The 27,983-nt window shown below is 35.8% G+C and overlaps 1 protein-coding gene across 1 annotated transcript in view; it reads right to left on the minus strand.

Moving 5' to 3' along the window:
• Positions 1 to 1,201: 1,201 nt before the first annotated feature.
• Positions 1,202 to 27,983, minus strand: part of LOC123867558 — a 94,231-nt gene continuing 67,449 nt past the window's right edge. The window contains exons 2-7 of the mRNA XM_045909645.1: positions 18,845 to 18,935; positions 11,007 to 11,184; positions 10,433 to 10,635; positions 9,973 to 10,176; positions 6,930 to 9,478; positions 1,202 to 3,105 (exon numbers count right to left, since the gene is read on the minus strand). Of these exons, the coding sequence (XP_045765601.1) occupies positions 1,589 to 3,105; positions 6,930 to 9,478; positions 9,973 to 10,176; positions 10,433 to 10,635; positions 11,007 to 11,184; positions 18,845 to 18,935 (4,742 nt within the window). The 3' untranslated portion in view covers positions 1,202 to 1,588. The remainder of the gene's footprint in view (positions 3,106 to 6,929; positions 9,479 to 9,972; positions 10,177 to 10,432; positions 10,636 to 11,006; positions 11,185 to 18,844; positions 18,936 to 27,983) is intronic.

The raw sequence follows: 27,983 nt of genomic DNA on the forward strand, positions 1-27,983 counted from the left end.
TTAGAAACATCCGTTTTTGGGTCCTGTACCCGAAGGCTGCCAACGAGACCTTATTACTTAGACTCCGCTGTCCGTCTGTTTGTCCGTCAGTAGGCTGTACCTATCTCATAAAACCCTAATAGGTAGAAAGTATAGTTATCTAGGTAGATACCCTCTACTTTAGATTATGAATTGGAAACTCAAATAAGAAGTCGGTTAAACATTTAACTTTTAATATTGTTTCTTAACGAGTTTCTCTCTGTGAAGCCGAAGTTGAAGTTGATGCCAAGGGAGGGGCAGGTTCTTCTCGATTTGAAAAAATCATTCCAGTTAGATCTATAAACAGTATAAGTGCACTAATCATTGGTAACACTCCCTGCAATACCAGAGCCGCATGTTGTTTACTAATCTGGCTTGCCTTTAGTGCTCTGAATACAATGAAAGAAAGAAATAATTGAACGGCGCAACATGCTACGAGGGCGTACATTTGCAAAAACCCAGAGGCCAAGTGCTGGCGAGCAGAGCCAATAACTAACATTCCAAGTAAAATGTATGTTGTAAACAGTGCAACTGGGGTAGTCAGTGCATGCGTTATGCCTAAACTTGGCGTTGCTCGCACATTAATTAGATTAGCTGTGTTGATTACAAGTACAAACACCCGAAGCTTTATTGAGTAGCTTTGATCGCTCATTGAACTGCTTGAAGTCATTCAGGTTGCATTTCATGGTTTCGAAGGAAAATACTAAGTATCTATCATGGTATTCTATCTAGATAACATGGATGTTTATAAATTAAATTACGCTGTCTTCTTTGCTTAATAGTTCACAAAACTGACTTCATAAGAAACTAAGAATATCTTTATGAAGAAATCAAAGAAATCCAAAGAAATCTATCAAATTACTTGTCAACATGGCATCAAATTCATTCACGTCAGCGGGTTTATTCCTTGATTCATAGAGACAGCAAGTATAATGCATAATAGGTAATCATTCATCTACTTATGTTTATTTCACTTTATTTTCTCTTTGCACTTCAAGGAGGGGCATGGATAGGTCGTGGAGAAGGCTTGAAGTAGGCACAAACCTATAGCATACCTATAGGCATGATGCATTTCTAAACTAGCAATTAGAAAAGAAGTGATGTCCGCAGGGAAAATTTTGAAAAGAATGGCACGGCACTACTTTTCATAGGCATAAAAGGTTCTTAATTAAAATAAGTATAAAATTGTTCAAAACGTTTATTTAAAATTTTATTTTTAATAACTTAAAAACCCGAAATCAGAACTAGTTAAAAGTAGGTAGGTACTTAAATGTACTACTGAATAAATACTTATACACTATTTTGTAACTGTAATTTATAATTATCTTAATTTCATAAACTAAGATTGGCCCCACTAGAGCGATTGTAAAACATACAAAACAAAAACAGACGAGAAGTAGTTTGAACACTGGGTTTAATTTATTACTGGTGCCAATTAAATGGCACACTAAGCAAGAAAAGACTAGATTAAAGCTTCCTAAATTTCATATCCTTAAAAGTATGTACATAATACGAACAAACGTGTAAAAAGCACCGCTTTGACACATCTGTCTTCCTAAATTACATTTTATCATAAGGCGGTCTCTAAAGTAGTCGGTGAAGTTTTCCCTCTTTCAGGAGATATTTTATTTCTTAGACCTGATTCGGTATTTGGAGAATTGGATCTTTTAAAAGATGTAAATTTTGGGAGCGACGGTTCTGGAGTGCTCTTAAAGAATTCCGCTCGCTTTGCTTGTATTATTTCCGATCTTGATAAAACTTGAGTATTTGGATAATCGCTACCTAATGGAAAAACACCTTGATCTATGTTTGAACTGCGAATTTCATCGATCTTATGCTCACTTATCGGTATTAGGGATCTTCTAGCCCCGAAATGTTGATTAGTCACTATAGGAACTGTTTTTGACGGTGGGCTTACTGGAGTTGTTTCACACTTTTCTCCAGAACTGTTAGAATTTTCGTCCTCATTGTTTGCTTCAGGTATGGGCGTAGATAGTACATCTGATCGCGGGCTTGCAAATCGCCACTGTGATTTTGGGGAAAGCAGAATTTTTGAAGTGTTTTTATGTTCCTTCAGCAAAGCGCTAGTCCGACCTGGAGACAGTGGTTGGTTGTTCGTTTTCATTGTCTTTCTATGTGAATAAGTTTTCGGCGATCCACTGAGATCGAGAATATTAATTTGTGATCTGTTTTCAGGCGGGGTAGAAGGAACTTGTTTTTCTTTAGAAAGTTTGAGTTGCTCTACCGCGGAGAGTTTATTCGATCTACTTTGTACGTTGTGTGTATTGAGTTTGACGCTGTGTTGCAAAAGCAACTTCTTAAAATCTAATCTTGACGTTTGTTGCAGAGGTCCATGTCGGTCTGCACAAGTCTCGTGCTTCGGAATGCCAAACGTCCCCATGGTATTAAATACCATGCTTTGTTTGTCACCGTCCGAAAAAAATATTCTGTTTTTGCTATCTCCTAAGTAACCAGTCTCTGGATACCGTTGGCTACTTTTAACAGCTAAAGATGTCTCCGAGCAAACGGGCGACAAGTTAACTGTACTCAATGCTGGCGACTCCGCTCGTTCGGGAGTTTCCTTGATGTTGAGTTTCTTTTTACTTTTGTGTATGACTGCATATAGCTCTTCGTTCGTCATAGTTGATTTAACAGGTGATAAAAGCTTGGAACTTAAGTCAATTATATTTTCTTTATTAGTTGGTGTAGAGGATTTGAAAGTGGCTGATGTTCGCGGATCTATCGGTGATATCTTTATGGAATCTTCATTATTCTGCCTAAAAACTTTGTTATCGGATTGTGCTTCTGCAAGGCTGCGTCTTGTCGGGCTACACAAAGTTTTCTCTCCTATTACTGTAGATTTCTCAATGTTGTTCGAAGGGGTAACTTTAGGGAGCGTCCAAAATTTTGGCTGGGTCGGACCCGTTTCATTGTCATAATTTATAACACCATGTCTTCCACGAAGATGTGCGGTATGGTATCGGTGGAGTGTGGGGTTGAGATGGTTTAAGTCAACTGACGGAAGATTGTCTTGTATTTGATGGTGGAGTTTTGATAGAGGCTTGTCAGCAATTGAATGTCGATAGTCTGAAAAGTATACAAATTTCAGTTAAACTGTTGTCATAAGATGAATTATTTTTACATAATTTTAAGGTTGGCACATTTAGTAGTTTCCAGTTATTATTATTAATCTTATTAGATAGCGCAGGCAACGAATTATTTTTACATAGTTAAGTGGCAGTGAATCAGTTATGCTCTTATGTTAAAATCCTCAACCTTTGAAAAGCAATATTTTATCAAAACTTCAGTAGGAAGTAGAAAAGGCTTAACTTAAAAGTAAAACACTTCTAAATACTGTAACGTGGTAGGTAATTTATATATAAAAACCTAGTACTGACTTTAGTAATACCATATTAATTAAGCAGTATTAAGTACCAGTTGATACCCCAGCATAAATCTATAATATCAATCATGCCAACTAAGCATTCTTAAGCTTGGAACTACGTGAACTATAACTATATACAACACCTTACTTATAGATATGAAGATATATGAACTTATAGATCATTAATTAGTGTAGAGTAAGTGCATGGTATTTTATTCTTTATAGGTAAGTACTTTTTTCAGTAATATTTTACTTCACATAATCTATTATACGTTACTTAAATATAAAGAACATTCTGCTTCCAATGCTGCAACTGTTAGTATAATATTAGTTATGGTTAGTTAATAGATAGGTATAGGTACATAATTATTATGGTATCGTCAAAGTACAAAACACAATCATTTAAAATGTTGAAGCTAGAGCTGTGTTACATTTTGATACCGAATATTTATTATAATAATTATGAGCATCAGAACTCAGAACCTCACAGAAAAGTTACGTGTTTCATTTTCTTCGTATGTAGGTACACGCATGCAAAAAACACCATGCCAAAAAGCAATTATCACTTTACCTTTGAAGTACTTGGCCTTAAAAAGTCGCAACCATTGGAAGCAATCTGGTTCCTTGTGCAAAGCCATGTTATGATCAGTATTTTTAATGTGTATTAAAAAATGTTTACATTGCAAAAACACACCTTGAACTTTTAAAATTATTATCAGTGCAGAAGTGTCTTCTTAAATTAGTGACATGTTATGAATTCAATAGTGTTAATCATCAAATACCAATTTAGTAAGACCCCTAGGAGTTGGTATGTTTAACGGTAATACTTGAAGTGCCTTTGGTTGTACACAAAAAAGAAGAATTAATTAAATTAATGGACATGATTTGAATCAAGCCGTCATTTTCAGCAAGGAGGGCATGAAAAGACGGCCATAATTTTAGCCCTTTACAAGTTTTGTGTACTACCGATTTGATCCTATAATATCATTGATCTTCAATTTATAAAATGAATGAAACTTTATTGAGTGGTGAATTTCTAAACAATTATTAGAGATAGTTATTAAGAATTTGCTAAGGGTCAGTTGCACATCATAGGGAGAAAGTAAAGTTAACGTTAAAGTTACGACAAATTAAGAATAAGCGAAGTTCACAAATTGTACAGGACAGTATTTAAAGCGAGTTCCTGTGCGTTATGAACGCGGGATGCGGGAACGTCCACGGCGCGAAACTATACGTAATAGTAAAACTATACTATGCACGACTGATGTAGACGCGCGGGTGTGGACTGGGCCATTAACTATCACGAAACCGCCGCGCGCGGCTGACGTTCCCGCTTTATAGTCGCTTAGGTTGCACAGGTTTGGATGATGCTTTTAAAAACCACCAAGCATGGTCCAGTGATTTTTAGCCGGTCAAAGTTAACTTTAATGTTAATCTTACTTGAACAGTTTGATGTGCGACTGGTCCTTAATTGGCAAGAATATTGAAATCGGCCACACAACAAAATTTTATTCATGAAGTGGTTAAATCAGTGCGTGATCTGTGAAAGGGGTGAAGTGAGGGTGACAGCGAAAGGAGTGAAATTAAATGAAATCAGTGCGTTAAATCACAAAACTTTTATAATATTATTTACAAAAACATTTAGAAATAGAATAATCACACCATGCACTTCATACAAAATTATAAATTGTCATAAGCGGTGCACACACAGGTGAAGAAAGCCACCATGCAATTTTATTATGGTGCTCCCACACAGAAGTTTTGAGAATATGAAACCAAAACATATGAAGCCCGATTAAAAATACCACCACAGACGAACGGTATCTACCTATTACATTTACAGATTACATATTTCTGAATCTACCTACACAATGAAACCTTTCATATTTTGATACCAAACTCTAAAGGTTCCTTTATCATAACACTTTTATTTCTAGTCGTCTTTTTATTTATTATCCGCCATATTGAATTCGCCATGACATCATACAGCTTGTGATATTCAGACCGTTAATACATTAAAATGAATGACCTTTGGCAAATGAAAATGAGTAGTTATTAGGGAACTGGTGAAATGACAGTCTGACACATACACAAAAATATTTAGTTACTAAATATCTATACTATATAAAGTTTTTTTTTTATTGAAAAAGGTTATGACGGTGTGGGAGCGTCCAAAACATGTAACAAATTGCGACAAAATGCAAAATATTATAAGTACATAACGTTCTAAAAAATTTATAAATCTCCTGTGTGTGAACACCACCAAAATTCAAATGCACGTAAAATTAGCACTCATAATATCAGAATATTATGTTGACTAACAAAAATTTAAGAATTTGAAAATTGTAACTAATTTCATAATTTAAATATGTATTTTATCACAGAGATGGGATAATATCTAAGGCAAGGAAGACGAGTGACAACGTCATTAATATCTCGCATGGACGGATGATCAATTAATAGTTATCTATTATTATGAAAAATATAAGGAATGCTGTTAAAAATCTTAAATGTACTACGCATAATGTCATTCTTTAAAAATACTTATAGCTATGGCGCTAAAATAAACAAAGTTATTAGAAATTCAAATAAAATAATTATAAATTAAGATTCACTATATCAATATCTAAGTAGTAAAGTAAGCGTAATAAATACAGGTAACAGAAAAGTATTTCTATAAAAAATACAATTAAAGTAAGTACATTCTACCAGATTTCAGTTCCATAATCAGATTCAGAAATAGATAAAATTCTAGCTCTGTGCATCGGTCCGTCATAAGGAACGGTAACTTTACTGGGCGTGAGAGGGCAAGTCGGCGACGCATGGAGCACACACACGTTGTCAGGGTCGGAATCCAGTATGGCTGATAACATGTCTATCGCCCTGTCCCTGGTGTCAGGGATGGACGCAATGGTGTGCCTCTTGGAAAGCGGAGTAGCTAATGGACTTAGGGTTAAAGCAGATAGTTCCATCTCAAAGTTGTCGTCAATGAAAGAATTACGATTATTATTATTCTGGACACATTCACAATTATCGAGCTCGTTATTAGAATTTTTGTGATTCAATTTAGGGGATACAGTTGATGGATAATTGATTTGTTCCCGTAGGAGATCTGCTGTGATTTCAGCTTGAATCAACTCAAAAGAATTGCCTTTCTTTGAATTGCTGTTAAAGCTGTCAAGTTTTAGGAGCTTTTTAATAGGCATCAACGGAGAATTGGCTAGTTTATAACTATCACTACGTTTGATTTTATTATTTGGATTCTTGTCAAAATTGCCACAGCTGGTTTTACTAGAGTTTACATTTTCATCATGATTTATGTTAGTGAACATTTTCATAACATCAGCTACTTTTTTATTACTCGGTTTACTTAAATTATTTTGGTTTTTGTTCTTAAAAATTACTGAAGTGTGGAAGTTAGGTACAAATGGAACAATATCTTCGCTTTCAAGGAACCTACCGGAATTTTCTGTGTTGGATCTATTAGCATCATTCGTAAATGACGTTGAGGGAATATGGGTCTTACCTGCGTTATCATCTTTCGTTGGAGATAAGCTGACACCGTCCGCGTCATGTATATTTACGTAAGCACCTGTTCTTGTTATCGCTTCGACTACTCGCGGTAGATCTTTATTTCTGTTAGCGACTGCATCTAATTTGTTATTATTCATAACAGGTGGAGCAGTGAAAGGCGTAGCGGCAATTATAGTGCTTGGTTTAGGAGGAGGCAAAGTCACAAATTCCTTAGTCATGGCACCATGGGGATCTATCGGCGCTTTAATAATCATTTTACCCAATTGGGGCGATGTGGGTTTACTGGACGGTGGTGGAGGTTCATACGGGAAATCAGTCTCATCCGTGATTTTCACAACATCTGCGCATTCTCTTTGAATGATTGTAGTTGTAGGGCATATTTCTTGAACGAATGGTCCAGGTTCGAATGTAGTATGAGCTCCTTTTCTTCTTTTTAGTGTATCTGACGAATAAATTACTTGGCCTTGAGAGTCTAACGTAACCTTTGCACCCTTTCTCTGAATTTCTTCTGATGCTTCAGACTGTTTATGGTCCAAACTATGTTCTACATAGTCTTTGCTCTCACTTAAGCAATTCGGAAGTTCATTCAATGAAACGTATTCTGTTTCTGGGAGTTTACCAGACAGAACAGCCTGTAAATTCTTTCGAACTATGTCATTATTAGCGTAGTTCCCTCTGCTTAAGCTGACCTTTTGATTGTTGTTCTTAACATCTGCAATTGTTACATAGTCTCCGGAATCATAAAAATCTTCCACTACTTCCGCGTCTTTGGCAGCAGGTGATTTTTTCGCTGATAGCTTATTTGGTAGTACACCTTTTAATCTACACATAAAGTTATTGAAGGGATGTAAAGAGGACTTGTATTGATTTTGTGATTTATATGATTTGACATCAGGTCTTATTTCTTTTTGCTTTTCTTCGTTAGGTAAATCTAATTTTGGCCTACTAGATGATTTAATCAAATCTCCATTGTTCTTTGTAATAGCTTCTTGTTTTCTGTTTCTTTCGGAACCTTTATTACTGGTTTCACTCTCATCATCTGAGTTTGTCGGAGTTATAACACACATGGATGGAATCCTGGAACTGTTGATAGTCGTCTTATATCTTATTCTTTCTATTCTATCTGTCCCTTCGAGATCGGATGATTCAGAGTAATCTTGTTCGGAAAGACTGTTTTTGCCATGGGCACTAGATACTGAGTCTTCTATCGGTGAGCTTGAAGTATTATGACCAGAGTCTGGGGAATTCGTACCTGTACTTTTCTTTGCACTTTCAAGATCGGTTTCAGTGTGCACTTCCGCGACGGCCGTAATTTCTCTTTGAGTGCCAACATTTTTTGTAATAGTTACTGTGTTTGAGGGAACTTCACTTATTTCGGGTGCTGAATGGTTGGATGATTGTTTGTCGGCATAGGATCTCATTGCCGTATATCTCAAACTAGTAAACGGAGATCTAGAAAACGACGAACTTGAACTTCGTTCTAAATTTCCCCGACTGCGAGTAATTTTGTTTAAGGAGCTTTTACGTTCAGGCACAGTGGGGCCTATTATCAAAGATTTATCACTATCACCCGCCATCAGGGTCGTGCAAACAGTACCAGCTGAACTTGTGGTAGTACTCGTAGATCCTTTTCCAAAAAGTTCGTATTCGTTTTCAGCTGATAAGTTTTGACTGTTAGAAGAATTCGATAGTGCCGTTGTCGTATGCAGAGGTGTAGAAGGAGACATTTCCTCTTCTTTCAATGTTTTGAGACCTGAATCCATGTGGAAAGAAGTATAATACCCTTCCGTATCACAAGAAAACTCAGAACTTGTTTCTAAATCTTCATGTAAATCATGAATGATATCTGGAGTTAGTGTACCTTCACTCGTCACACTTCCTGACCCGGATGTATTAAGGAATTTTCTTCTACTTATAATCGAGCTGGGCGGGCCATGGTGGTTATAGTTAAGAGAATTGTTAGACGTAGCTGCCGATGTTGAACTTTTGGGTGGCACTGTTGTCGTAGTTATTTCCGAGCCGATGCTCGTCCTGCCGGATTCGGAGCTCGCCGACCAGTTGCCGCTCGACGAATGCGGCTCGTCTCTTACAATGCCAGACCGTCTAGATCTTCTTTGCGTGGACGCCCCACGTAATTTTACTCCAGCACTAATAGTCGCGGTTGTTTGGACATTAGTCGGAACTCCGATACTCTTTTCTGATGACGAGTAAGACGCACACCTTTGGTGTGTTCTTCTATCTTCTTCTCCTGTTCGTTTTTTACGCATATTCACCCCTTCTTGAGTTTGATCATTTTCTGTGGCCGCAATCGATAAAAATTCTTTACTTTTCTCAGTTTTTGAGTCTCTGAAATTGTCCCTACTTGTACTAGGTGATCTGCCCATCATTTTTAATCTGTTCTTGCCCCATTGTTTTAAACTATTAAAATGACTCTTCTTGGCAATAGCATCTGTCGGGCTTTTCTTAAGCAAATCGCTCGACCGGGACCGGATGACTGTGCTATCTTCAATGTCTTCAGAAGCCACAGCGTTTGGTGTATCACTATGATAGAACAAACCAAGCAAAGCATTAGTCACACGCTCAAGGCCTATGAATAAATTCATTGATCAATCTCGCTTAGTCTCGTAACAGCGAGATTCATCAAGAATATTATCATTAATAATGAAGCTAATGAGAAAATGACTCTATTAGTGTTCAAGTGCACAACAATATTATGTTTATTGTTTTTATCTTTACTTCGTAAAAGAGAAGCGTAAGTGAATAACGACAACCAGGAACAAAAATAATTTATTCACATAAGCACGAGATAATAATATTATCGACAGGTTAAAATGTGCAAAAATTTATTAAACGATCATAAAGCTTCCACACGATACTGTGCTTAGGTTACTAAAGTTAATCGGTCGGCTCGAGATTACATTACCTACACTTTAATAAAAAATGGTACTTAATAATTTATGGGAAATAGAATTTTATAGTTGTCAAATATTATAGATAATGTAATCTGAAGTGTACAGTGCACTCTAAAAGCTTACCCAGCGATAGCCTCTCTAAGCTCTTTCTGATCAGTGCCCGAAATCGTGTTTCGTCTTTTACCCCGGGGTTTCCTCGTGCGCGTGCGGCGCTTCACCGTGTCCGTCTCACCGGTACTCGTCTCAATGTGGAGAGATTTTCGCGAGTTGCACATTCTATCGAAGAATTTGCCGGACGTGTCAATCGCGACAAGTTCGGGTGGAAATCTGTAAAAAGTAATAATAATCTCTCACAAATATGTAAATACCTAAATATTCAATCGTCGGTGACTATTACGTTTAATGTGACGGCATCTGATCGTAACGTTAGCGCTAACATTCTGAAAGTAGTCGACTTATAGTCGCGTTATATACGCGTAGATGCATCCTAATCTGCAAGTTGCTTTATGTCTTCAATGCACTAAAGAAATCTAGCTTATTTAGAGCTATCAATAATGTATTGGAAATTTTGCAAAGTTCTCACTTGGAAGCGATGACCCTCAGCTGCTCCTCGGGGCTGGGCAGGCGATGGTCGATGGGCTCGTCGTCGCCGGAGCCGCACTCGGACAGCTCGTCGGGCGTCAGAGTCACGCCGCTCGCGATGCGCATCGACGCGTCTGGCAGCGCAGTTACGTCCCCCACGGCTTCTTTCGATGTCCATTTTCGAAGGTGCTCTACTATTAAAGGCTGTGGACCATATTTTGAATGAAAACGTTAAAATTATAAGACGGAAGTCTGTTAAAAACGAAATAATATAAGAACTTTTGTGACTGATAAAAGTTAAAACGAAAGTCCTTATCAATTTTAAAAGTGATGCAAATGTTTTTGGGCAAAGGTTATCACTGTATCTAGTGGTAACTTTGCCTGCTGTCTCTCCTAATGGCAAGTGGATTTATACTTTAAATCACATCTAAGCTTTTTAGGTATTTGAAAACTTTATCGATATAATCACTTGCATCGTACAAAACCCTAAATCGCTGGGGGGTACGACTTTGGCACACACTAAAAGTACAAGTAAAAAAAGTGTAAATAGTACTTGAAGATGTCGTAAAGCTTACAATTCTAGTTTCAATTTCAACATTGAGTTTCTGGTGTATTCGTCTTCTTTTAGTGCTAAGCACAGGCGTACACAGGAGGTAGGGGGAATGTTGGGAATCTCTTCTGAGCTGGTCGAGTATGGAAGCGGAGAGTCGATCGGTCGTAGCCTTTTCGTACAAGTTTCGTAAGCTTGCAGGTCTGAAATAAACAATACAAAGTTAAGAAAATTAAATTAAAAATTTAAAAAACCCCCGACACATAAACCTCTAAAAAGTAAAAAATAATAGGTAAATATGTATGGGCCCTTTAAGGGGACGGTATATTCCAGGTATAATTTCAAATCTAGAGATGGCGATACACATTGTATCGGCATCTCTCTTAGACGCCCCTGAACCGGTTGCGCATCGCCACAGTGTAGATTATTATTTTCACATCGCTCCTGCATTTAATCATTACGTCACCCCACTTCAGTGTTTACGATGGAGTAAAAAGTCAAGTTATGTATAAGTTTAAAATTCAAAGTTATAGTGATAAAAAATATTTATTATGAAATAATTAAAAATTTATTTAAAAAAATTAATCTGTAGGTATCATCAGAATCGATTACATTCGACTTCGCTGGGTTACTTTATTGTAATATATAACATTGCGTATCTATAAAAATATGTGTACAAGTTAAATATTGTTTTATATACTACTAGAGGATCCCTGCGGCTTCGCCTGCGTTGATTTCGGTTTTTTTGAATCCCGTAGGAACTCTTCATTTTTCCGGGATAAAAAGTAGCCTATGTCCTTCTCCGGGATGTATCCAAGTCTGTACCAAATTTCATTAAAATCGGTTCAGTGGTTGGGCCGTGAAAACGTAGCAGACAGACAGACACACTTTCGCATTTATAATATTGGTATGGATTTTAATGCACACTGTTGCCAAGTTACTATCATTAGTTAGTAAACAGTCACTGATAAAAAAAAAACAACAATATTATAATGTACTTTTATTGTTTTGTCAACAACGAGAAATAATGAATGAGATCTATTTACAATCATGCTAATAGGTGTCTTTTTCAACCTGTATGCTTATTATAGTAGGAGATTTAACATTTCACCAACTTTCATAGAATGAGATCACACACACACAGTAACATTAAATTAAAATGGGCCTAAATAACCTTGACTTAAGGTCCTAAATTCAATTACACCGATTTTAATTTCTGGTTCTGTCTGACTGGCTATACATGAATGGATTAATTTGAGCTATAAAACAAGGCGGTTAAGGTCTATTTTACGTTAACGTTCTCATTATAAACCCCTATCTGCCAGTTTTGGTCATTACTGTGGTGACCATTACATTTGGCCTTGAAAGAAGATACTTCACATGGATAAAAGATTATAGCATGGACAAGTCCAAGTTTCTGAAATTTTCACTTATTGATAATGATAATACTGTCATTCCTAATTACTTACATTTATAGGTAAATCTTATATTTTCTATATCTTATTGCTATTATAGATGCTGAGATTATAGAAATTACACTCAACTGAAATTCAATGAAAATATAGTTAGCACGGACATTACACAAGTAACTATTTATTGCATTTCACTAATTACCGAGATCGTAAAATCCTATTTTTTCATATTATCAAAACGTTTACAGTAGAAAAATATCACACGCGCTAGGCGTGCAAAAACACCTGAAAGAGATTATATGCACCTGCAGCCATAACAGGATAACATTATAATATATTTCGTGTTGTATAAAAAGCTGTTTTGTTTATAATCCTTGTTTTTGTTTATTCAATATGGTTACAGTCAAACCGGCCCGCTCGGAGCTAATAGCCATAAAAGTTAACTAATTAGGTGAAATATTCCAAAAGAGCATAAGTAGGTATGTACACATTCAATACGCTAACTTAACTGTTTACGTTAAGGTTCAAAGTCAAAGCGCTGGAGAAATGTTTTTATATGATACTGAACAAAGTCAAGACAGAGATTAAAATATTTTATAGCTTTTTTGTTATATTCAGATTCGGGCCATTGATTCAAATTTTAAATTTGTAGTAATTATTTTCTCTAATTCAGAAGCTGAGCTCTTTTTCTGGATGCCTATCATTAGGCATCCAGAAAAAGAGGTCATTACCTTTTCGCTAAAAGACAATTTTACGTTGACTGACATGAAAGCAAAGTGCCTAGTAAGCCAATAGACAATTCAGCTAGATGACATCAAAGCAGATTACCCAGTCAGCAGAGAGTCAACTTAGCTGTACGCCATAAAAACAGAATGCACAAGTAGCAAAACGTCTGGAATTGTGAATAGTCTGTATGATTAGAACACCTCATTAGCCAGACGTCAAATTACATAGTTGGATGACATAAACGCTGAATGAGATAGTATCTAAAACGTCTGGAAAAGTAAATAGTCTAAATGGTCTGTTGCTTGCTCCTTTTTTAATTTTTAACCAACTTCCAAAAAGAAGGTGGTTCTCAATTCAGCCTGTTTTTTTACCCCATTGCGGCAAAGCCTAAAGGAAGAGTTATGATTTTAGCAGTCTGTATATGTATGTGTGTGTGTTTGTATCCAGATTCTGTGTGTTCCACCGTAGCGCCGAAACTACTGGGCTGATTTTGATGAATGAGGTGTAAATCCGGGTAACATAGGCTACATTTTATACGAAAAAAATTGACCTAACGGATGTAATATGAAAAAAGTGGGGGTGAAAAGGTACTACCACTAACTAACAATTGTGCCAGGACTGGTCCTGATGGGATTTTGAAGTTTGAAAAGGTGCAGTTGGTTCTCTATATAACGTAGACCCGCACTAAGACAGGATTTTGAGAAATTTGATCTGTAAATTGACCAAATTATCATACAACAATACTACTTCTCACGAACCTATAAAAGCTACGAACAAACGATTTCAGTAGTTACATTTTATTACTGTTCTTACCTTTCGATTCAAAACAAGAAAAATTGATACACTGATTTGGCATTCCAAAACGAAGCAACTCTCGTCCTAATAACAATTTAATGTATACTTTAAGAATAACTGCATAAGGTAAGTTTTACAACGAATATTTTAACATCGATATTTTAATGTTAGTATACGTGAGTGAGAACACAAAAGCCACAAAGATCCTTTGTATTGACAAAGGCAAACACAATAGGATCTTTCATTTCTTGTAAATTGAACTAGTTTTATGAGAAAAAGTATTAAGTACGTATGAAATTTTGTTTTGCACATTTTCAACTTTTAAGCTGTGACAATAAGGTCTAAGTTGAAGGAATATTTAATAGTATGATTATTTTTTTGATCTATAAAACATTTATGACACTGCAATTTTTAGTCAAACTTATTATTGACTACTTAGTGACGTATATACATAAAAAAACCAGCCAAGTGCGAGTCAGACTCGCGCACCAAGTTTCCGTATCCGTACTCAGGTATTTTTCCGACATTTTGCAAGATAAATCAAAAACTATTATGCTTAAAAATAAATTAAAATCAGTTTTAGAATGTTCAGGTAAAACCCTTTTATAAGATACCCCACTTGGTATAGTTATCTTACTTTGAAAATTGAAACACATTGTTTTTTAATGAACCCATAAATTCATGGTTTTTGCCAAATTTCATGATTCTAGGTCAACGGGAAGTACCCTATAGGTTTTACTGACAGACACAACACACACGGACAAAACAGACTGACAGGCGGACAGATAGACAGACATACAGTTAGATAGACAGACAAACAGACAGCAAATTGATCCTATAAGCGTTCCGCTTTTCTTTTTGAGGTACCGAACCCTAATAAATGATATCATTGCATAGCAAGTGAAGAAACTAAAAATTATAACACCTTGGATAAACATCTCGGACTTGAAAGTGGATGTCATTTTCATAATAATCATGATCATCATCATCATCATTATGAGCCCGTGGATGTCCACTGTTGGACATGGGCCTTCCCTAAAGAGCGCCAGCCGCTTTATATCATCAGTCCATCGTGCTGGAGGACGTCCTACACTTCGCTTGCTTATACGCGGTCTCCTCTCATCCTATTTTCATAATAATTAGTACTTTCCCCTAAAAACCTTTAAATTGATATCAATAAAGTTTTTTTTCCATCTTATCTTCTAATACTTATGCATTTTACAAGTTTGGTTTTTGATCTTTGAGCTACCGGGATAGAGCACTCAGATTAATTAATTTTTATTTTCAAATTATAAGTCCTGGTCTATAATGACCTAATATTAGCTTCACTACACTGCAATGTACTGTTTACTGCATTCTTTTTAAAATAATTACTTTTTTAATGTAATAAATGCACAATATAAACTTATCTTAAAATCTAGAAAAATCCTAAATAAAAATACTTTATAACATAGTACTGAATTTACTACTCTATGGCATTCTGTACAATTACAGTATGACAAAATGCTTATGAAACCCGAAACAGGTCCTGCCGCGCTGAGGCGACGGGTATGACTGACAAGATAACGTAATTACGGCCCATAATACTCAACAATAGGGTCGAAAATTCTTTGTACTCGCTCTGTACGCGATTTGAAGAGAATAAGCGAGGAAGCGTGAAATCAAATAATTTAGAATATAATTTGAAATATAGCACTTACTGTGAAATGATCGGACCGAATTATTTATTTGATTGTTTTACACCTATGGTGAAAGTTACGTCTTTAAGAGCTTTGTCATTAAAGAGAAAAACCCAAAAGTCTAAGGTTTTAGACCAAACTTCTGATTTTTTTTCTATCGAGGAAAGTTTGTCCAATCATGTTTTAATCGGACCAAATCCAAGGGGATATAATGAAAAATATTATATATTAATTTCAAATTTTTCGATCCATGCGTTCCTAACTTAATTCCATTTTAGTAAACTTTAGTATCGACGAAAACGGAGACCGCCGCGTTAAGAATAGTATAAATAGTAAAGTTTTATCCAAGCGTTCGTTGCGCCAGGGGACCGCTACCTATGATAAACTATGAAAGTCATCTGTTGTAGAAAGAATAGTCTTTAGCGGTCCCCCGACGCAACGAACGCTTGGATAAAACTTTACTATTTATACTATTCTTAAAGGGCCCATACATATTTACCTATTATTTTTTACTTTTTAGAGGTTTATGTGTCGGGGGTTTTTTAAATTTTTAATTTAATTTTTATTTCATGCTTTTTAAACTTTATTCATAAATTACCGTTTTTTTGTGCCATTCTAAAACCCAATTTCTATAATAATATAAATCCAATAAGGCAGCTAATATCTCTTCAAAAGTAACATCAATGTTATGTTAATTATACGTTCCATGAAATATTTTTGACCGAACATCACTAAATCAAGAATTATCTGAATGACTCACATAGTTTAACACGACCAAAACGAAATATCTGTTTCTAACATGTCGTTGCTTTAAAAATGTACCCATTTTACGTAGTCGTATAATAGTTCGCTTTTCAAGATACACCTACGATTAAATTGAAATCGACTTTCACCCGATGAAATAAGGAATAAAGTGGCTTGTATTTCATTTTGTTTGTTATTGCATGTCAAATTTTTATTTGACATAACTTTCAAAAACCGGTCAAGTGCGAGTCTGCCTCACACATGAAGAGTTCCGTACAAGTTTTTTTTTATGTAATGACAATTCAGTTGTCGGATTTTTTTCTTTACTTGTACAAGTAGAGTGCTTGGGCTATAAGATATTGCTACCTGTCTTTCATGATTCTACGTAAACGGGAAGTACCCAATTTATAAGTTTTGATTCTCTTGAAAGATGACATACAGACAGACAACGAAGTGGTAAAGGAAAACACCGTCAGGAAACCTGCATGCTTGAGACTTGGCCATAATGCTCCCTCAAAGGTGCGTGAGGTGTGCCAATACGTGCTTGGCCAGTGTGGTAGCTTCTCATTCTGAAAGGAGACTTGTGCTCAGTAGTGAGCCGGCGATGGGTTGATCCTGATGATGATGAATTTTAAACGTATTTTGTCAAAGTAAATAAGCTGAGTTCAAGCAGATAAAATAAAAAGAAGGTGCGCCTAATGCATCATCCAAACCTGCGCGACAAAGCGACTACGATGCGGGAACCTCAGCCGCGCGGAGGGTCATCGCCTCCTACGATATTTAATGGTGCCATGCACACCTACGCGACTACAACAGTCGAGGCTACCTACAACATCTTTTTTTTTCTACAGATACCTACTGAACCCTATAAATAGATTGACTATGGTTTGGGTTTGGGTTGATTGTTCGTGGCCTTTGGTTGACTGTTGGATATTATAATTGAATTGATGTTTTCTCGTTTAACTGTGATTATAATATTTTATAAATTAGAAACTCCGCGCCTACGATCCAAAGTATCGGAGTTTTCCAAAACATTATTTTCAAATAAATAATTATGTATCCAGGCAACGTCCATCTTGACAACTTGACATTTGCCAATTGACATAATATTATGAACCTCTGTTACAATAGTGAAAGATCCCAGGGCCACCAGCCGTCACGTATTTTCTGACGAACGAAATGTGGACGATTGAGTAGTGTTACTATATACTAAGAACGCATGCTTACAGACCTGCTAACTTGCTTAGACGGTCAATTTTCAGGTATCAGGTAATCAAGGTACATAAAAACATTACTTACCTCACGTAAATTCTCCAATTTTTTTAATTTTTAGCAGATTTTTTTTAATATTAATAATTAATTGAGATAAGTAAACTATAAGAGAGTGAGAGAGAAGTCAATATATCCTAATACATGTCTTACTCAGTCTCATGCGCGTAGATAATGATGCCCTCGCGCTCAAACCCACAGAGGCATTAAAATTGAATTTAGGGGATGATTGGCCCTCTGGATCGGTCTGTCTTCTTGTAAAAGGTTTTGAAATAGTTGTCTGGTGGACATATATAAAAATGGAGCATCAGAATTTACGTGCAGTTAAGTAATTACTTATTTTGGGAGCTTTAAAGCGTCTGCAAAGCAATACGGCCGACGCGGGAAGTGTCTGGGAGTATTGGCGACATATTTTTAAGGATATTGCCTAAAATATATGTAAAAATCAGTTTGGCGAATTTACGTGAGGTAAGTAATGTTTTTATGTACCTTGATTATCAGATACCTGAAAATTGTCCGTCTAAGCAAGCTAGCACGTAGGCTAGGCATGCTTTCTTAGTACTTACTAACACTACTCAATCGTACATATTTCCTGTGTCAGAAAATACGTAACCTCTGGTGGTCCTGGGATAAAAGTAATAAGAAAACCAGAAAAGAGCTGATAACTTCCAAACGGCTGAACCAATTTTTTTGGATTATAGCTAAGAACACTCTCGATCAAGCCACCTTTCAAACAAAAAAAACTAAATTAAAATCGGTTCATTCGTTTAGGCGCTACGAGGCCACAGACAGATACACAGATACACAGATACACAGATACACAGATACACAGATACACAGATACATAGATACACAGATACACACGTCAAACTTATAACACCCCTCTTTTTGGGTCGGGGGTTAAAAAACAGCTGCTCTCTATCAACTGTATGGTTATAATGTTGCAACATTTAATCAGTACCTATACTAAATATTATAAAATACAAAATTGTGTATGTTTGTCTGTTTGTTACTTTTTCATACCACATCTCTTAATCAATTTGACGAAATTCGGTAGGTACGGAGATTCTTCTTGTATGAAAAAAAAATGAAAAATCTTTATCGAGACGTTCATTCAGACGTACAATCATAAATCGTAACAGTAGGTATAGTAGCTGCATACGAGAATTTGTTTTAAGAAATACTGCTGCAGTACCTACGAATGTAATATCAGTTTCTAAATAGATAATTTAATTTACCTCGTGTCTGCCGTGAAAAGTTCTTTTCTGAGGGGATTGCTGGCCGTGTAGTGAACTTTGCGCAACGCAAAATCAGACAGGCTGCCCTCCGCTGAAACAAACACAATAATATAGAGAGAGCTATATTGCTAATCAAGAATTAGATGCCAACACCTAAAGTACTTTAAAATCAATCAAATGGAAATTAGAGTTTTAAAAGCTGTACTCTAAAATATTAAAAACAACAAGTGTAAATTAAAAATTTATAACACCCCCGACAAGTGAAGGTTACAGTAACTAGAAAAGAGCTGATAACTTTCAAACGGCTGAACCGATTTTCTTGGATTATAGCTAAGAACACTCTCGATCAAGCCACCTTTCAAATAAAAAAAACTAAATTAAAATCGGTTCATTAGTTTAGGAGCTACGATGCCACAGACAGATACACATACACAGATACACAGATACACACTTCAAACCTATAACACCCCTCTTTTTGGGTCGGGGGTTAAAAACAGAAAATTTTACATTTAAACACTGCAAGATTCTCTTCACTATTCAATATAAGGTCCTATATAGGTATATCGGCTGTATAAAGAGCATTTAGATTTTAAATTTTAACACATAGTTTTAAACTAAATTCGAACACATAGATAAAGTAGCTCAAATAAAATTAATAACTACAAGAGTAGGTATACAATGATCTAACAACAAATACAGTGAGCGCACCAGCCTGTACGCATCTTGGTTATTCATTGTGTTACAAAGCAGAGTAAACATTCTTGTGTGATATTATTAGGCAGACCGCTATTGTCTCTAAGTCTGTCTATCTGCTACCATTGCCCACCATCCGTTAATCGATTTTAACGCGTAGGTACAGCGATAGCTTTCATCCCGGAGATGGGTATAAGCTACTTTTTATCCTGGAAAAATCATAGATTTCCCACGGAATTTTCAAAAATCTTAATCCAGGCGGACGAGGTCGCGCACATCATCTAGGTAGTAAAAATTTGTAAAATAAATGAAAGGTCAAATTGGTATTCTGCAAATAGTTTACAAAGTGGCTTTTTATAGTGATGTAGACAAATGACGTCTATTTCTCAAACTGCCTCCAGCTTTATCATTGCGTTTTGCGGCAAGGGTTCCAAGCCCACCGCACAGATGATAAATTACAAAACCTTTGAGATAACCATGAAAAAATGATGTCGCATCGCACTACGTTGATACTGTATCAGTGATTTTTAGCGGTCTAGGTTGACATGGCTTTTATAGAGAATCATAGACATTTATTTATTTATTTATTTATTTATTTACTATAGTACCGCCCACAGAGTTACACATAATAATAATACTTTCATTCACTCTCTCCCTCTTAATATATTTTACTAAAATCCTTATACTAGGTAAGTACATCCACAGATTATCGTGTAGACTACAGATTAATAAATAGTAAAGCACAGTAGAATTAGTGTTTCCTTATAAGTAATAATATAGCTGACCCACCCCTTTTCAGTCGGATGAAAATGAAAGTCCTTTCTTATTGCAGGGGTCTAAGTTATAAAAGAAACCTACATACGAATTCTCCAGTTTTTGAACCTACAGTTTGAGCTGCACGTTCATGTGTCAGTCAGTCAGTCTCTTCTTTTAATATAATAAAAAGATGAACGAATAAATAAGGAAAAATAACTTTCTTTAAGATGTCTCAACTTTCCTTATCCTGTTAAGGCGAAAGTAGAACATAAACTCCCATGGGAATGAAATGCGAAGAGTTACCGGGCCCATAATAAAATAGCGAATTGAATTCTCCGGTGAATGGTGTTCAAGGCGCAGACTGGCCGCAGGAAACTAGTTCCATATAAAACAGATAGTGAGATTGAATAATATTGGATTGCAATAAGAAACGCGCAAGTGGGGCCATTGTCAGACGGCCTTGGTTCCCGGCGGACCAGGCCGTTGCACGCGTCGACGTGGGTGGGGTTTCGTACCAACCTGCTGTTGAAATACGCGGCTGAAGAAATTCACTTGAATCCTTAAATGTCTGCATTACTACACGAATGCCTAAAAAAACGTGTGTAATGTTTTCAAGGTCCATGTAATGTACCTATATGAGTTTCTTTAATAATGCCTGAACAGATTTAGATGTATTCCTTACATGATTCCGAGTGACACTATCTATAATTTTTTTGAAAATATTCAATATCTCGGACGCTATTTTCAGCTAATGTTGGTTTAACCTTTTTAGCTCGTTTTTTGGTTTACAGCACTAACACTGACCATTTCATATTTAAGTAGCGCATTCTCTGATACAGGTGACTAATAGCTATAGACAATAATTTATTATTGAACTAAAGTTCAAAAAAATCATAGTTAAATATAGAAGAACCTATTTGTAAAAAAAAAATGACATACCAGAGTGATCTGCACGTAAGTACCTGCTCCTACGTAATAAATTACGTATGTACCGTAGCCTCATGCAAAAAGATGGCCCGGTTACAACTTACATTACGAATATGTCCTTATGAATAAAAAGTTAATTGAAATTCTGTTTAATTGAGCAAAAAGGAATGTAGATTAAACGCGGAGAGGCTGGCAATAGAAATTCTCAAGAATGCAATAAACTGCAATGGACTTCTCAGCGCTCTCGAGAGAGTTCGGTAATTTTCGCTCGATAAATCCTGAATGAAGAAGTTATTTATCAACGTCTTTTAGAAACAGAAAGGATAATTTATTATTCAAGAATGAAATCCTATAGTTTTGTAAATAATGCCCTCACTCGTTCTAGTAATTTTTTTTTTTTGATATTATAAAAGTTTCATAACTAAGTTATATAAAGGGTACGATCTATACTACAATCCATACTAATATTATAAATGCGAAAGTGTGTCTATCTATCTGTCTGTTTGTTTCACGGTCCGTCTGTTTTTTGACGGGTATAGAGATAGTTTGCATCCTAGGGAAGGACAAAAGTTTTCACGGGATTTTGAAATGATATTCAAGTTGAAAGCTCGTTGTAAGTTTCTTGCTTCCACCACACATGGTCCAGAATGTTTAAAAAAAAATTAATAGAGAAATCAAATAACATTCACTGCCGCAGGCTAGAGAGGTTACATGTGGTCACGACTTTGAGAAGGCCTCGCAAGGGCGCGTCCCTAATAAGCCTGGTTAACGCATATACACGAGTGTTCCCGTTGCGAATACGAGCCGGTCTCTGGTAGGGAGCTTGGAACTAATATCTCTTCAAGTTAACCGAATAACAAACATTATTAGGTACTATTCAATAATGGTCATTGTCAATTATATTAGGCCGATGTAAGAAGTAGGTATAAGCGGAAGTCGGAAGTTCTGAGAGTTCTCCATAATGTTCTAAACTAAACCATGTACCTAACATACCATTCATGTACCATATTCTAGCAAAATAAACATTTCTTATTCTTCTTAAAAGTTGGTCAAGTCTGCCAATTCGCAATTGGCCTACGTGGTAGACTATGGTCTATGGCCTAAGCCTTAAACCCTTCTCATTCTAAGAGGAGCCCTTTGCTCAGTAGTGAGCCAGCAATAGTTGATTATGAGGATGTTGATGAAGAAATAGAAGCCATAATTTCGGTCGCGCCCGGTTTGCATGCCCGCGTGTTCACATTCAATAGGTAGAAGGAAGTTTTCGAGTTTCAGTTGTGAAAGAAGTTATAGTCTGAGAACTTACCTTGAACTTTGACATAAACGTGAATAGATAGGTTGCGAGTTCAAAGATTTATTTGCTTTGTAAGTAAAGAGAACTTGTTTTAGATATTTTCTGTTTATGATTCTACGGCAACGTACGGGGGAGAGGAGCATACTAGCCCGCGCGCCGCACCACACCCTGCATTCGCCATCTGCATTAGTGTTAGTGCTCCATCCGTACACAGTACACGAGCACGTGGAACAATACCGACAGACAGTAAGACATAACTACTTGACTGCCGATAACTATACTAAGTATATGTATAAGTACTGTAGTACTACTTAAACTACTCTTAAGGTGTAAATTTTAACCGCAAACTTTCCAATCTCACTGGATATCGGATTAAACCTCGGCAATCTGGAAGGCTTCTCGAAGCACTAAATATTCCTGACACGAGGGTGTCCGCGACTTGGTCACTTAAAAGAGAAGCCCAAACGCTACACGATATCGTATTACGCGGATTACCTAATTAGTGAATTCAGGCATAACGCAAATCTATAGGCGTCGAGTCTTTTTGATAACCACCTTTTCTTTGGGCAGGAGGAAAATCCTCATGGATGAGCCATGCCCGACTCCAATATATGAAAGACTTCACCCTTAATTTTTTTTTATTAATTTTCTGGCCTGTTCACTGACCACTCCCAAAATAACGTCATATGTATCCCGAAATTGAGGTTTTCTCAATGTTTTTGAGACCTAATCTACAGCTCAGTGCAATCAAGATGAGTTATGTTGATAAAAGTGAAAAAAATCAATTGCCGATACATAGAAAATGGCAAGCATTTTATAAACACAGTCTTCATATTATTTTATTGATCAACAATGCCTAGACTGAAGAAGTTACGTTATGCAGACAGTGTCGTGGGTTGTTGGGATGACATTCTTGCGAAAGGACATAACGTAGTGAGTCACTCGTACTCAGCTTATTTTGGGTTCGTCTGGGAATCACTAGGTACATGTTTAGTGTTCGATAAATATGTAAGTACTAACTAAGTCTAGTCATTGTCTCTAACGGAAATTTTTATTACTTTTCCGTTTGTAGACCAACCATAATATTATTGAATAGGTAAAGAACAAATAATTAGATCACGACGCGGCGATTACAATAATTCTGTGATTAATGATTACTGACACGAAGGGATGATCATCTTGTTTAAAACGTATTATAAATACAAAACATACGCTAGAGCTAGAACAAAAATACTCAAAAGAAGAGTAATGGGACTTCAAGTAAAAAAAAAATTACATTATACTTTAAGTATAAGCGTATATTTTTGGATGCCTTTGATATTCATAAAATGAAAATTCACAGCAAAAAATGCCAAAAAGTCAATGTAACCTCTTTCGAGTACCGACCCTTTTTCGCAAACAAAGGCACCGTGGGCACCGTATAATTTTTGATAAGTTATCCTATTTACACGCGTTGAGATAACTTTGCCTATAGTTCTGCTGTAGCGGTTTTATGTAAATCATCTAATGATAAGCTTATGGGTTATGCTTAGGTTATGAGCAAAATGCTGACTGGACCTACTGAATATTTTGACGTAGTTGGGGTTAGCTTATATTGTGATATATTATGAAGATTCAATGTAAAATAAGTATTTGTTATACCAGTCTTTTTACTCGTTTTTCCAACATGTAGTGTAGACGAAGAAGCGAATATTTATTAGTATCACATAAAATGAAACATTTTTAGTACTTATAAAATATACACAATTGCGGTGGGGGCCATAAAGGAGTCGTTTTTATAGCTGAAAAGATTTAATACGGGACACTATCGATACATTTGGAAACATTAAAAAGTTAAAATTTTGACGTAGAAAGAGTTTTTGGAAATACTATATAAAATTAGAAGCTTTAACAGATTTTAACTATGCTCTCTATTAATTTTCTGAATCCACAAGTTAAAAATGAAAGAACCCTGTATTAAAATTACCAGTAATATTTTAGAGATATTAAAAAAATTGATCTTTAAAGAAAGAATAGATGGTTTGAAATAATAAATGAAAAGGTAGAAAGAAATAGAAATTCTTAAATACTTATTTGGGATCTAGAAAAGAAATAAAAAAGATATACAATAGTATAAAACATATACAATAGCAAAAATTGCTGGCTGTTGCGCCGCGCTGATGTTATTTTACGAAGCATGTTTTACTCGTAGTATAAACTCTATTAAATATTTCTCCGCTCTGGTCGTAAGCCGCAACGAATGCTGCAGCGTTTTAAGGAATACAAAGCACGATATGGAGTAAACAGTGCTACGTGCCCCAGTTATCTGCAAAACTAACTACAGTTTTTTTAACCCTCACAATGCAATTGTGAAATTCTTGAGGTTTTTGAAATTCTAGCCTTGTCAAAATTTTGCTTGCTTTCCTTATTTTCGAACACAGTTTTAAAATTCGTATCAAGCTTAGTTAGCTTACAGTTTGATGAACTAACCAACACATACGAGTAGCTACCTAAGTACTTAGTTTGATATCACATACACAATGGTGATATTAGTTTTTTTTAAACATAAGATTAATTTGTAAGTATTTAATCCAGCAATGCGTGGGACTTCAATTACTTTCTTACATGGCATAATATTGTATGTCAAATCTTTGAAAAGAGCAAGCGCCGAGTTTCTTTCGGGTTCTTCTCGGTAAGAAAGGCATTCCGAACCAGTGGCAGATGCTTTTGACGATTCAAAAGTACTTGTAAAAGTCTAATTGAATAAAAATATTTTGAATTTTGAATAATAATTAATTAATTAAATAAACTTAATTTAAACTAAAGCTAACAACAAAAAACATAATTATTTAGCAGCACACATGCAGCACACTATCGTAGAAGTTTCAGTCGGAAGTCGCAAAAGGCGGCCCTCCTTGTCAGTTTATATTTCACGCTATAACAACACGTAATGAAGCTGAAGGTCCAGATTTAGTCGTTAACTTTCCCTATCAAATGGAGATTAATACTCGTAAAGATTATTATCTTAATTATGTGTAGTGGTTAGAATTTCCAATTGCCGCGGATGCTTCCGCTGTGAGCCTTGTGCTTGCGGTTATATAAAGTTTTAATCATAGGAAGGAAAATCTGAAGGCCATAAATTTTATATTGAGAAGGTACTAAGTAGATACAGATGCTTGATTACCTGATTAAATAAAGTTCTCGTGTCGTGGTTATCTTGCACAATTTTTTAGTTGCCACAGTGGAAATAATCTTTCAACTTTCGCGAAAGATATACACTGGACAGCAAATAAACCGGGCCACCCACTACCTTGGAAGTCTGATTCGATTTTCTCAAAAAGTATAAAACTTACAACTATCAAAATTATACCTGCAGAAAGTGCATTTCATGATGATTAAAATGAATGGAAATTCATTGCGATAATAACTAAGATTAATCTTACTTGATATGTAGGGTCAAAGTGAAAACTCAGACACCTCAATGACTAAGCGCCTTGAATTTGCTATAGCTTCCCTCAGTTGATAAAGTAGGTAAACGACGTCATGACTCATGCACCCACAGAAATAATACTAGGTTGATCTGTACTTGTACCATTGGGCACCATTGATACGGCAATGATAATAATATTTGCATCTGTATTATTGTATCTACCTTATTAGTTACAGATTCAATTAATAAACAATAAACGTTAGTAAAGGGAAATAAATGCATTGCACCTCCTTTCGAATGATACCAGCTATTAGTCAATAATGACCATACTGAACGCGCAACTGAACGTCAAGACCTAGATTTATGAGGTATTTGCCGTTATACAGGGGGGATTAAACAGCCTAACGTGTTAATAAAGTGCAGGCAGATTCATCATTATCAACTTGAGTGATGAGCAACCTACATTAGACATTATAGTTCAGAAGATAAATTAAGAGAGTAGGTAACATTATCCACAAAAATCGTATTCCTTTTGAAGACACATAATTCTGCCTTAAATCCTAAGTACAATCATTTCGTCAACGTTAACATTAATATCTGATAAGAATAGTTTTCTTTTGTTATCAAAGTTTAGATCACGTCGCCAATTTGAATGTTACAGGCGTTGTAAGCATAAATCTGGGGACAGCTACCGTTCGCTTGCTGAATTTTGGATGAAGGAGTTCCGTCTTTGCCTTTTAATTTCAAGTTTGGAGTAAATGTTTGTGTTATAAACAGTGCTCCACACAATGCAAAAACTGAAGCGGATGAATTCCTATCTAGATTTAATGCACAATAGGTGAACCTCACAAAACACTGTATCGGATCGTTCACGCTTTGAACCTTTGAATTTTGTGCGGTTTAATAAATAAGCCCCATCCACGTTGCCGAAAATTGATTCAATGCTCACAGTGAGGCTATCGATATACCTTTACCTACTCATTCGTACCTGAATAGTTCCATCGAAATCGATGTTAAAAACTTTTGTATCGAATTTCACAAAATTGCAATGCAAAACCTAAAGGATATATTTACTAGAACAATTAGTTTTTATCAAAGAAACAAATTTTATTCTTTAAAATCGAAAATTAACGGATTGGTGAACAATAGAATTAGTTTTACTTTACAGTTTTATACTTTTTTTAAATAAATGTAACAGTAAGCTATATTTGTAGTAAATTAGTACGATAGGTTCATTGACCAAAGACGCAACCCACAGCAATCCGTCTTGGTACCATAAAAGATGAACAGTAAAAAGTGGTACAGAGAAAATGATCTCCAACAAGCCATGAATACTTCCGTTTAAGGATAGCAGGAAGGGTACCGACAGGTTCTAACATCGCAACTCAGAATGTTCAGAAAAAAGTAATGCCGTCAGATCAGCGGGACTTTTGCAGAAAAGGAATGGACACCCTGGTAACGAAGTGAATTTTCTTATGATTATACCTTCCTTATAGTTGCACCTTATACGTATCACAGGTAATGTTAGTTACCGTTAGTCTATCCGTATTGTATGGAGTCACTTCAAGTGATGTGGTCTTGAATTTGTATACATGCAATTTAGGTATTTTATGACGTTTTTGAACGTACCTACTGGTCATTGTAATAATCATCCACGTGTGTGTTACTCGTTAATTAATTATAGTGTTTCTAATTCATCATGAAACAGAAAATTAGAAACACTCTCATAATTCACAATTCTCACTCAAATATCAAAGTACCTAATTTTATTTTATAGTTGTCAAATAAATAATCGTCTCCCAAAAGTCGCATTTTCAATATGGGGCCTGAACATAGGTTTACTTAGTTAAGCTCAAAAGGGCTAACATTGTAGAGCCCGCATCAAAATAAGCTGACAGTTTTACGAATGGAAATAAAATTTGCGAAACAAAGGAGCGGATTTCAGAAAGGTTCAATAAAATAAAATTTGCGGTTTGTATAGGAATAGAATAAGAACATTTTAGATTGGAACATCAGAAGGTAAGACTGTGACAGGCATAGTTTTGCTTTTTGATTTTATCTTG

Source organism: Maniola jurtina, chromosome 8, assembly GCF_905333055.1.
Source record: "Maniola jurtina chromosome 8, ilManJurt1.1, whole genome shotgun sequence".
Lineage (NCBI taxonomy): Eukaryota > Metazoa > Arthropoda > Insecta > Lepidoptera > Nymphalidae > Maniola > Maniola jurtina.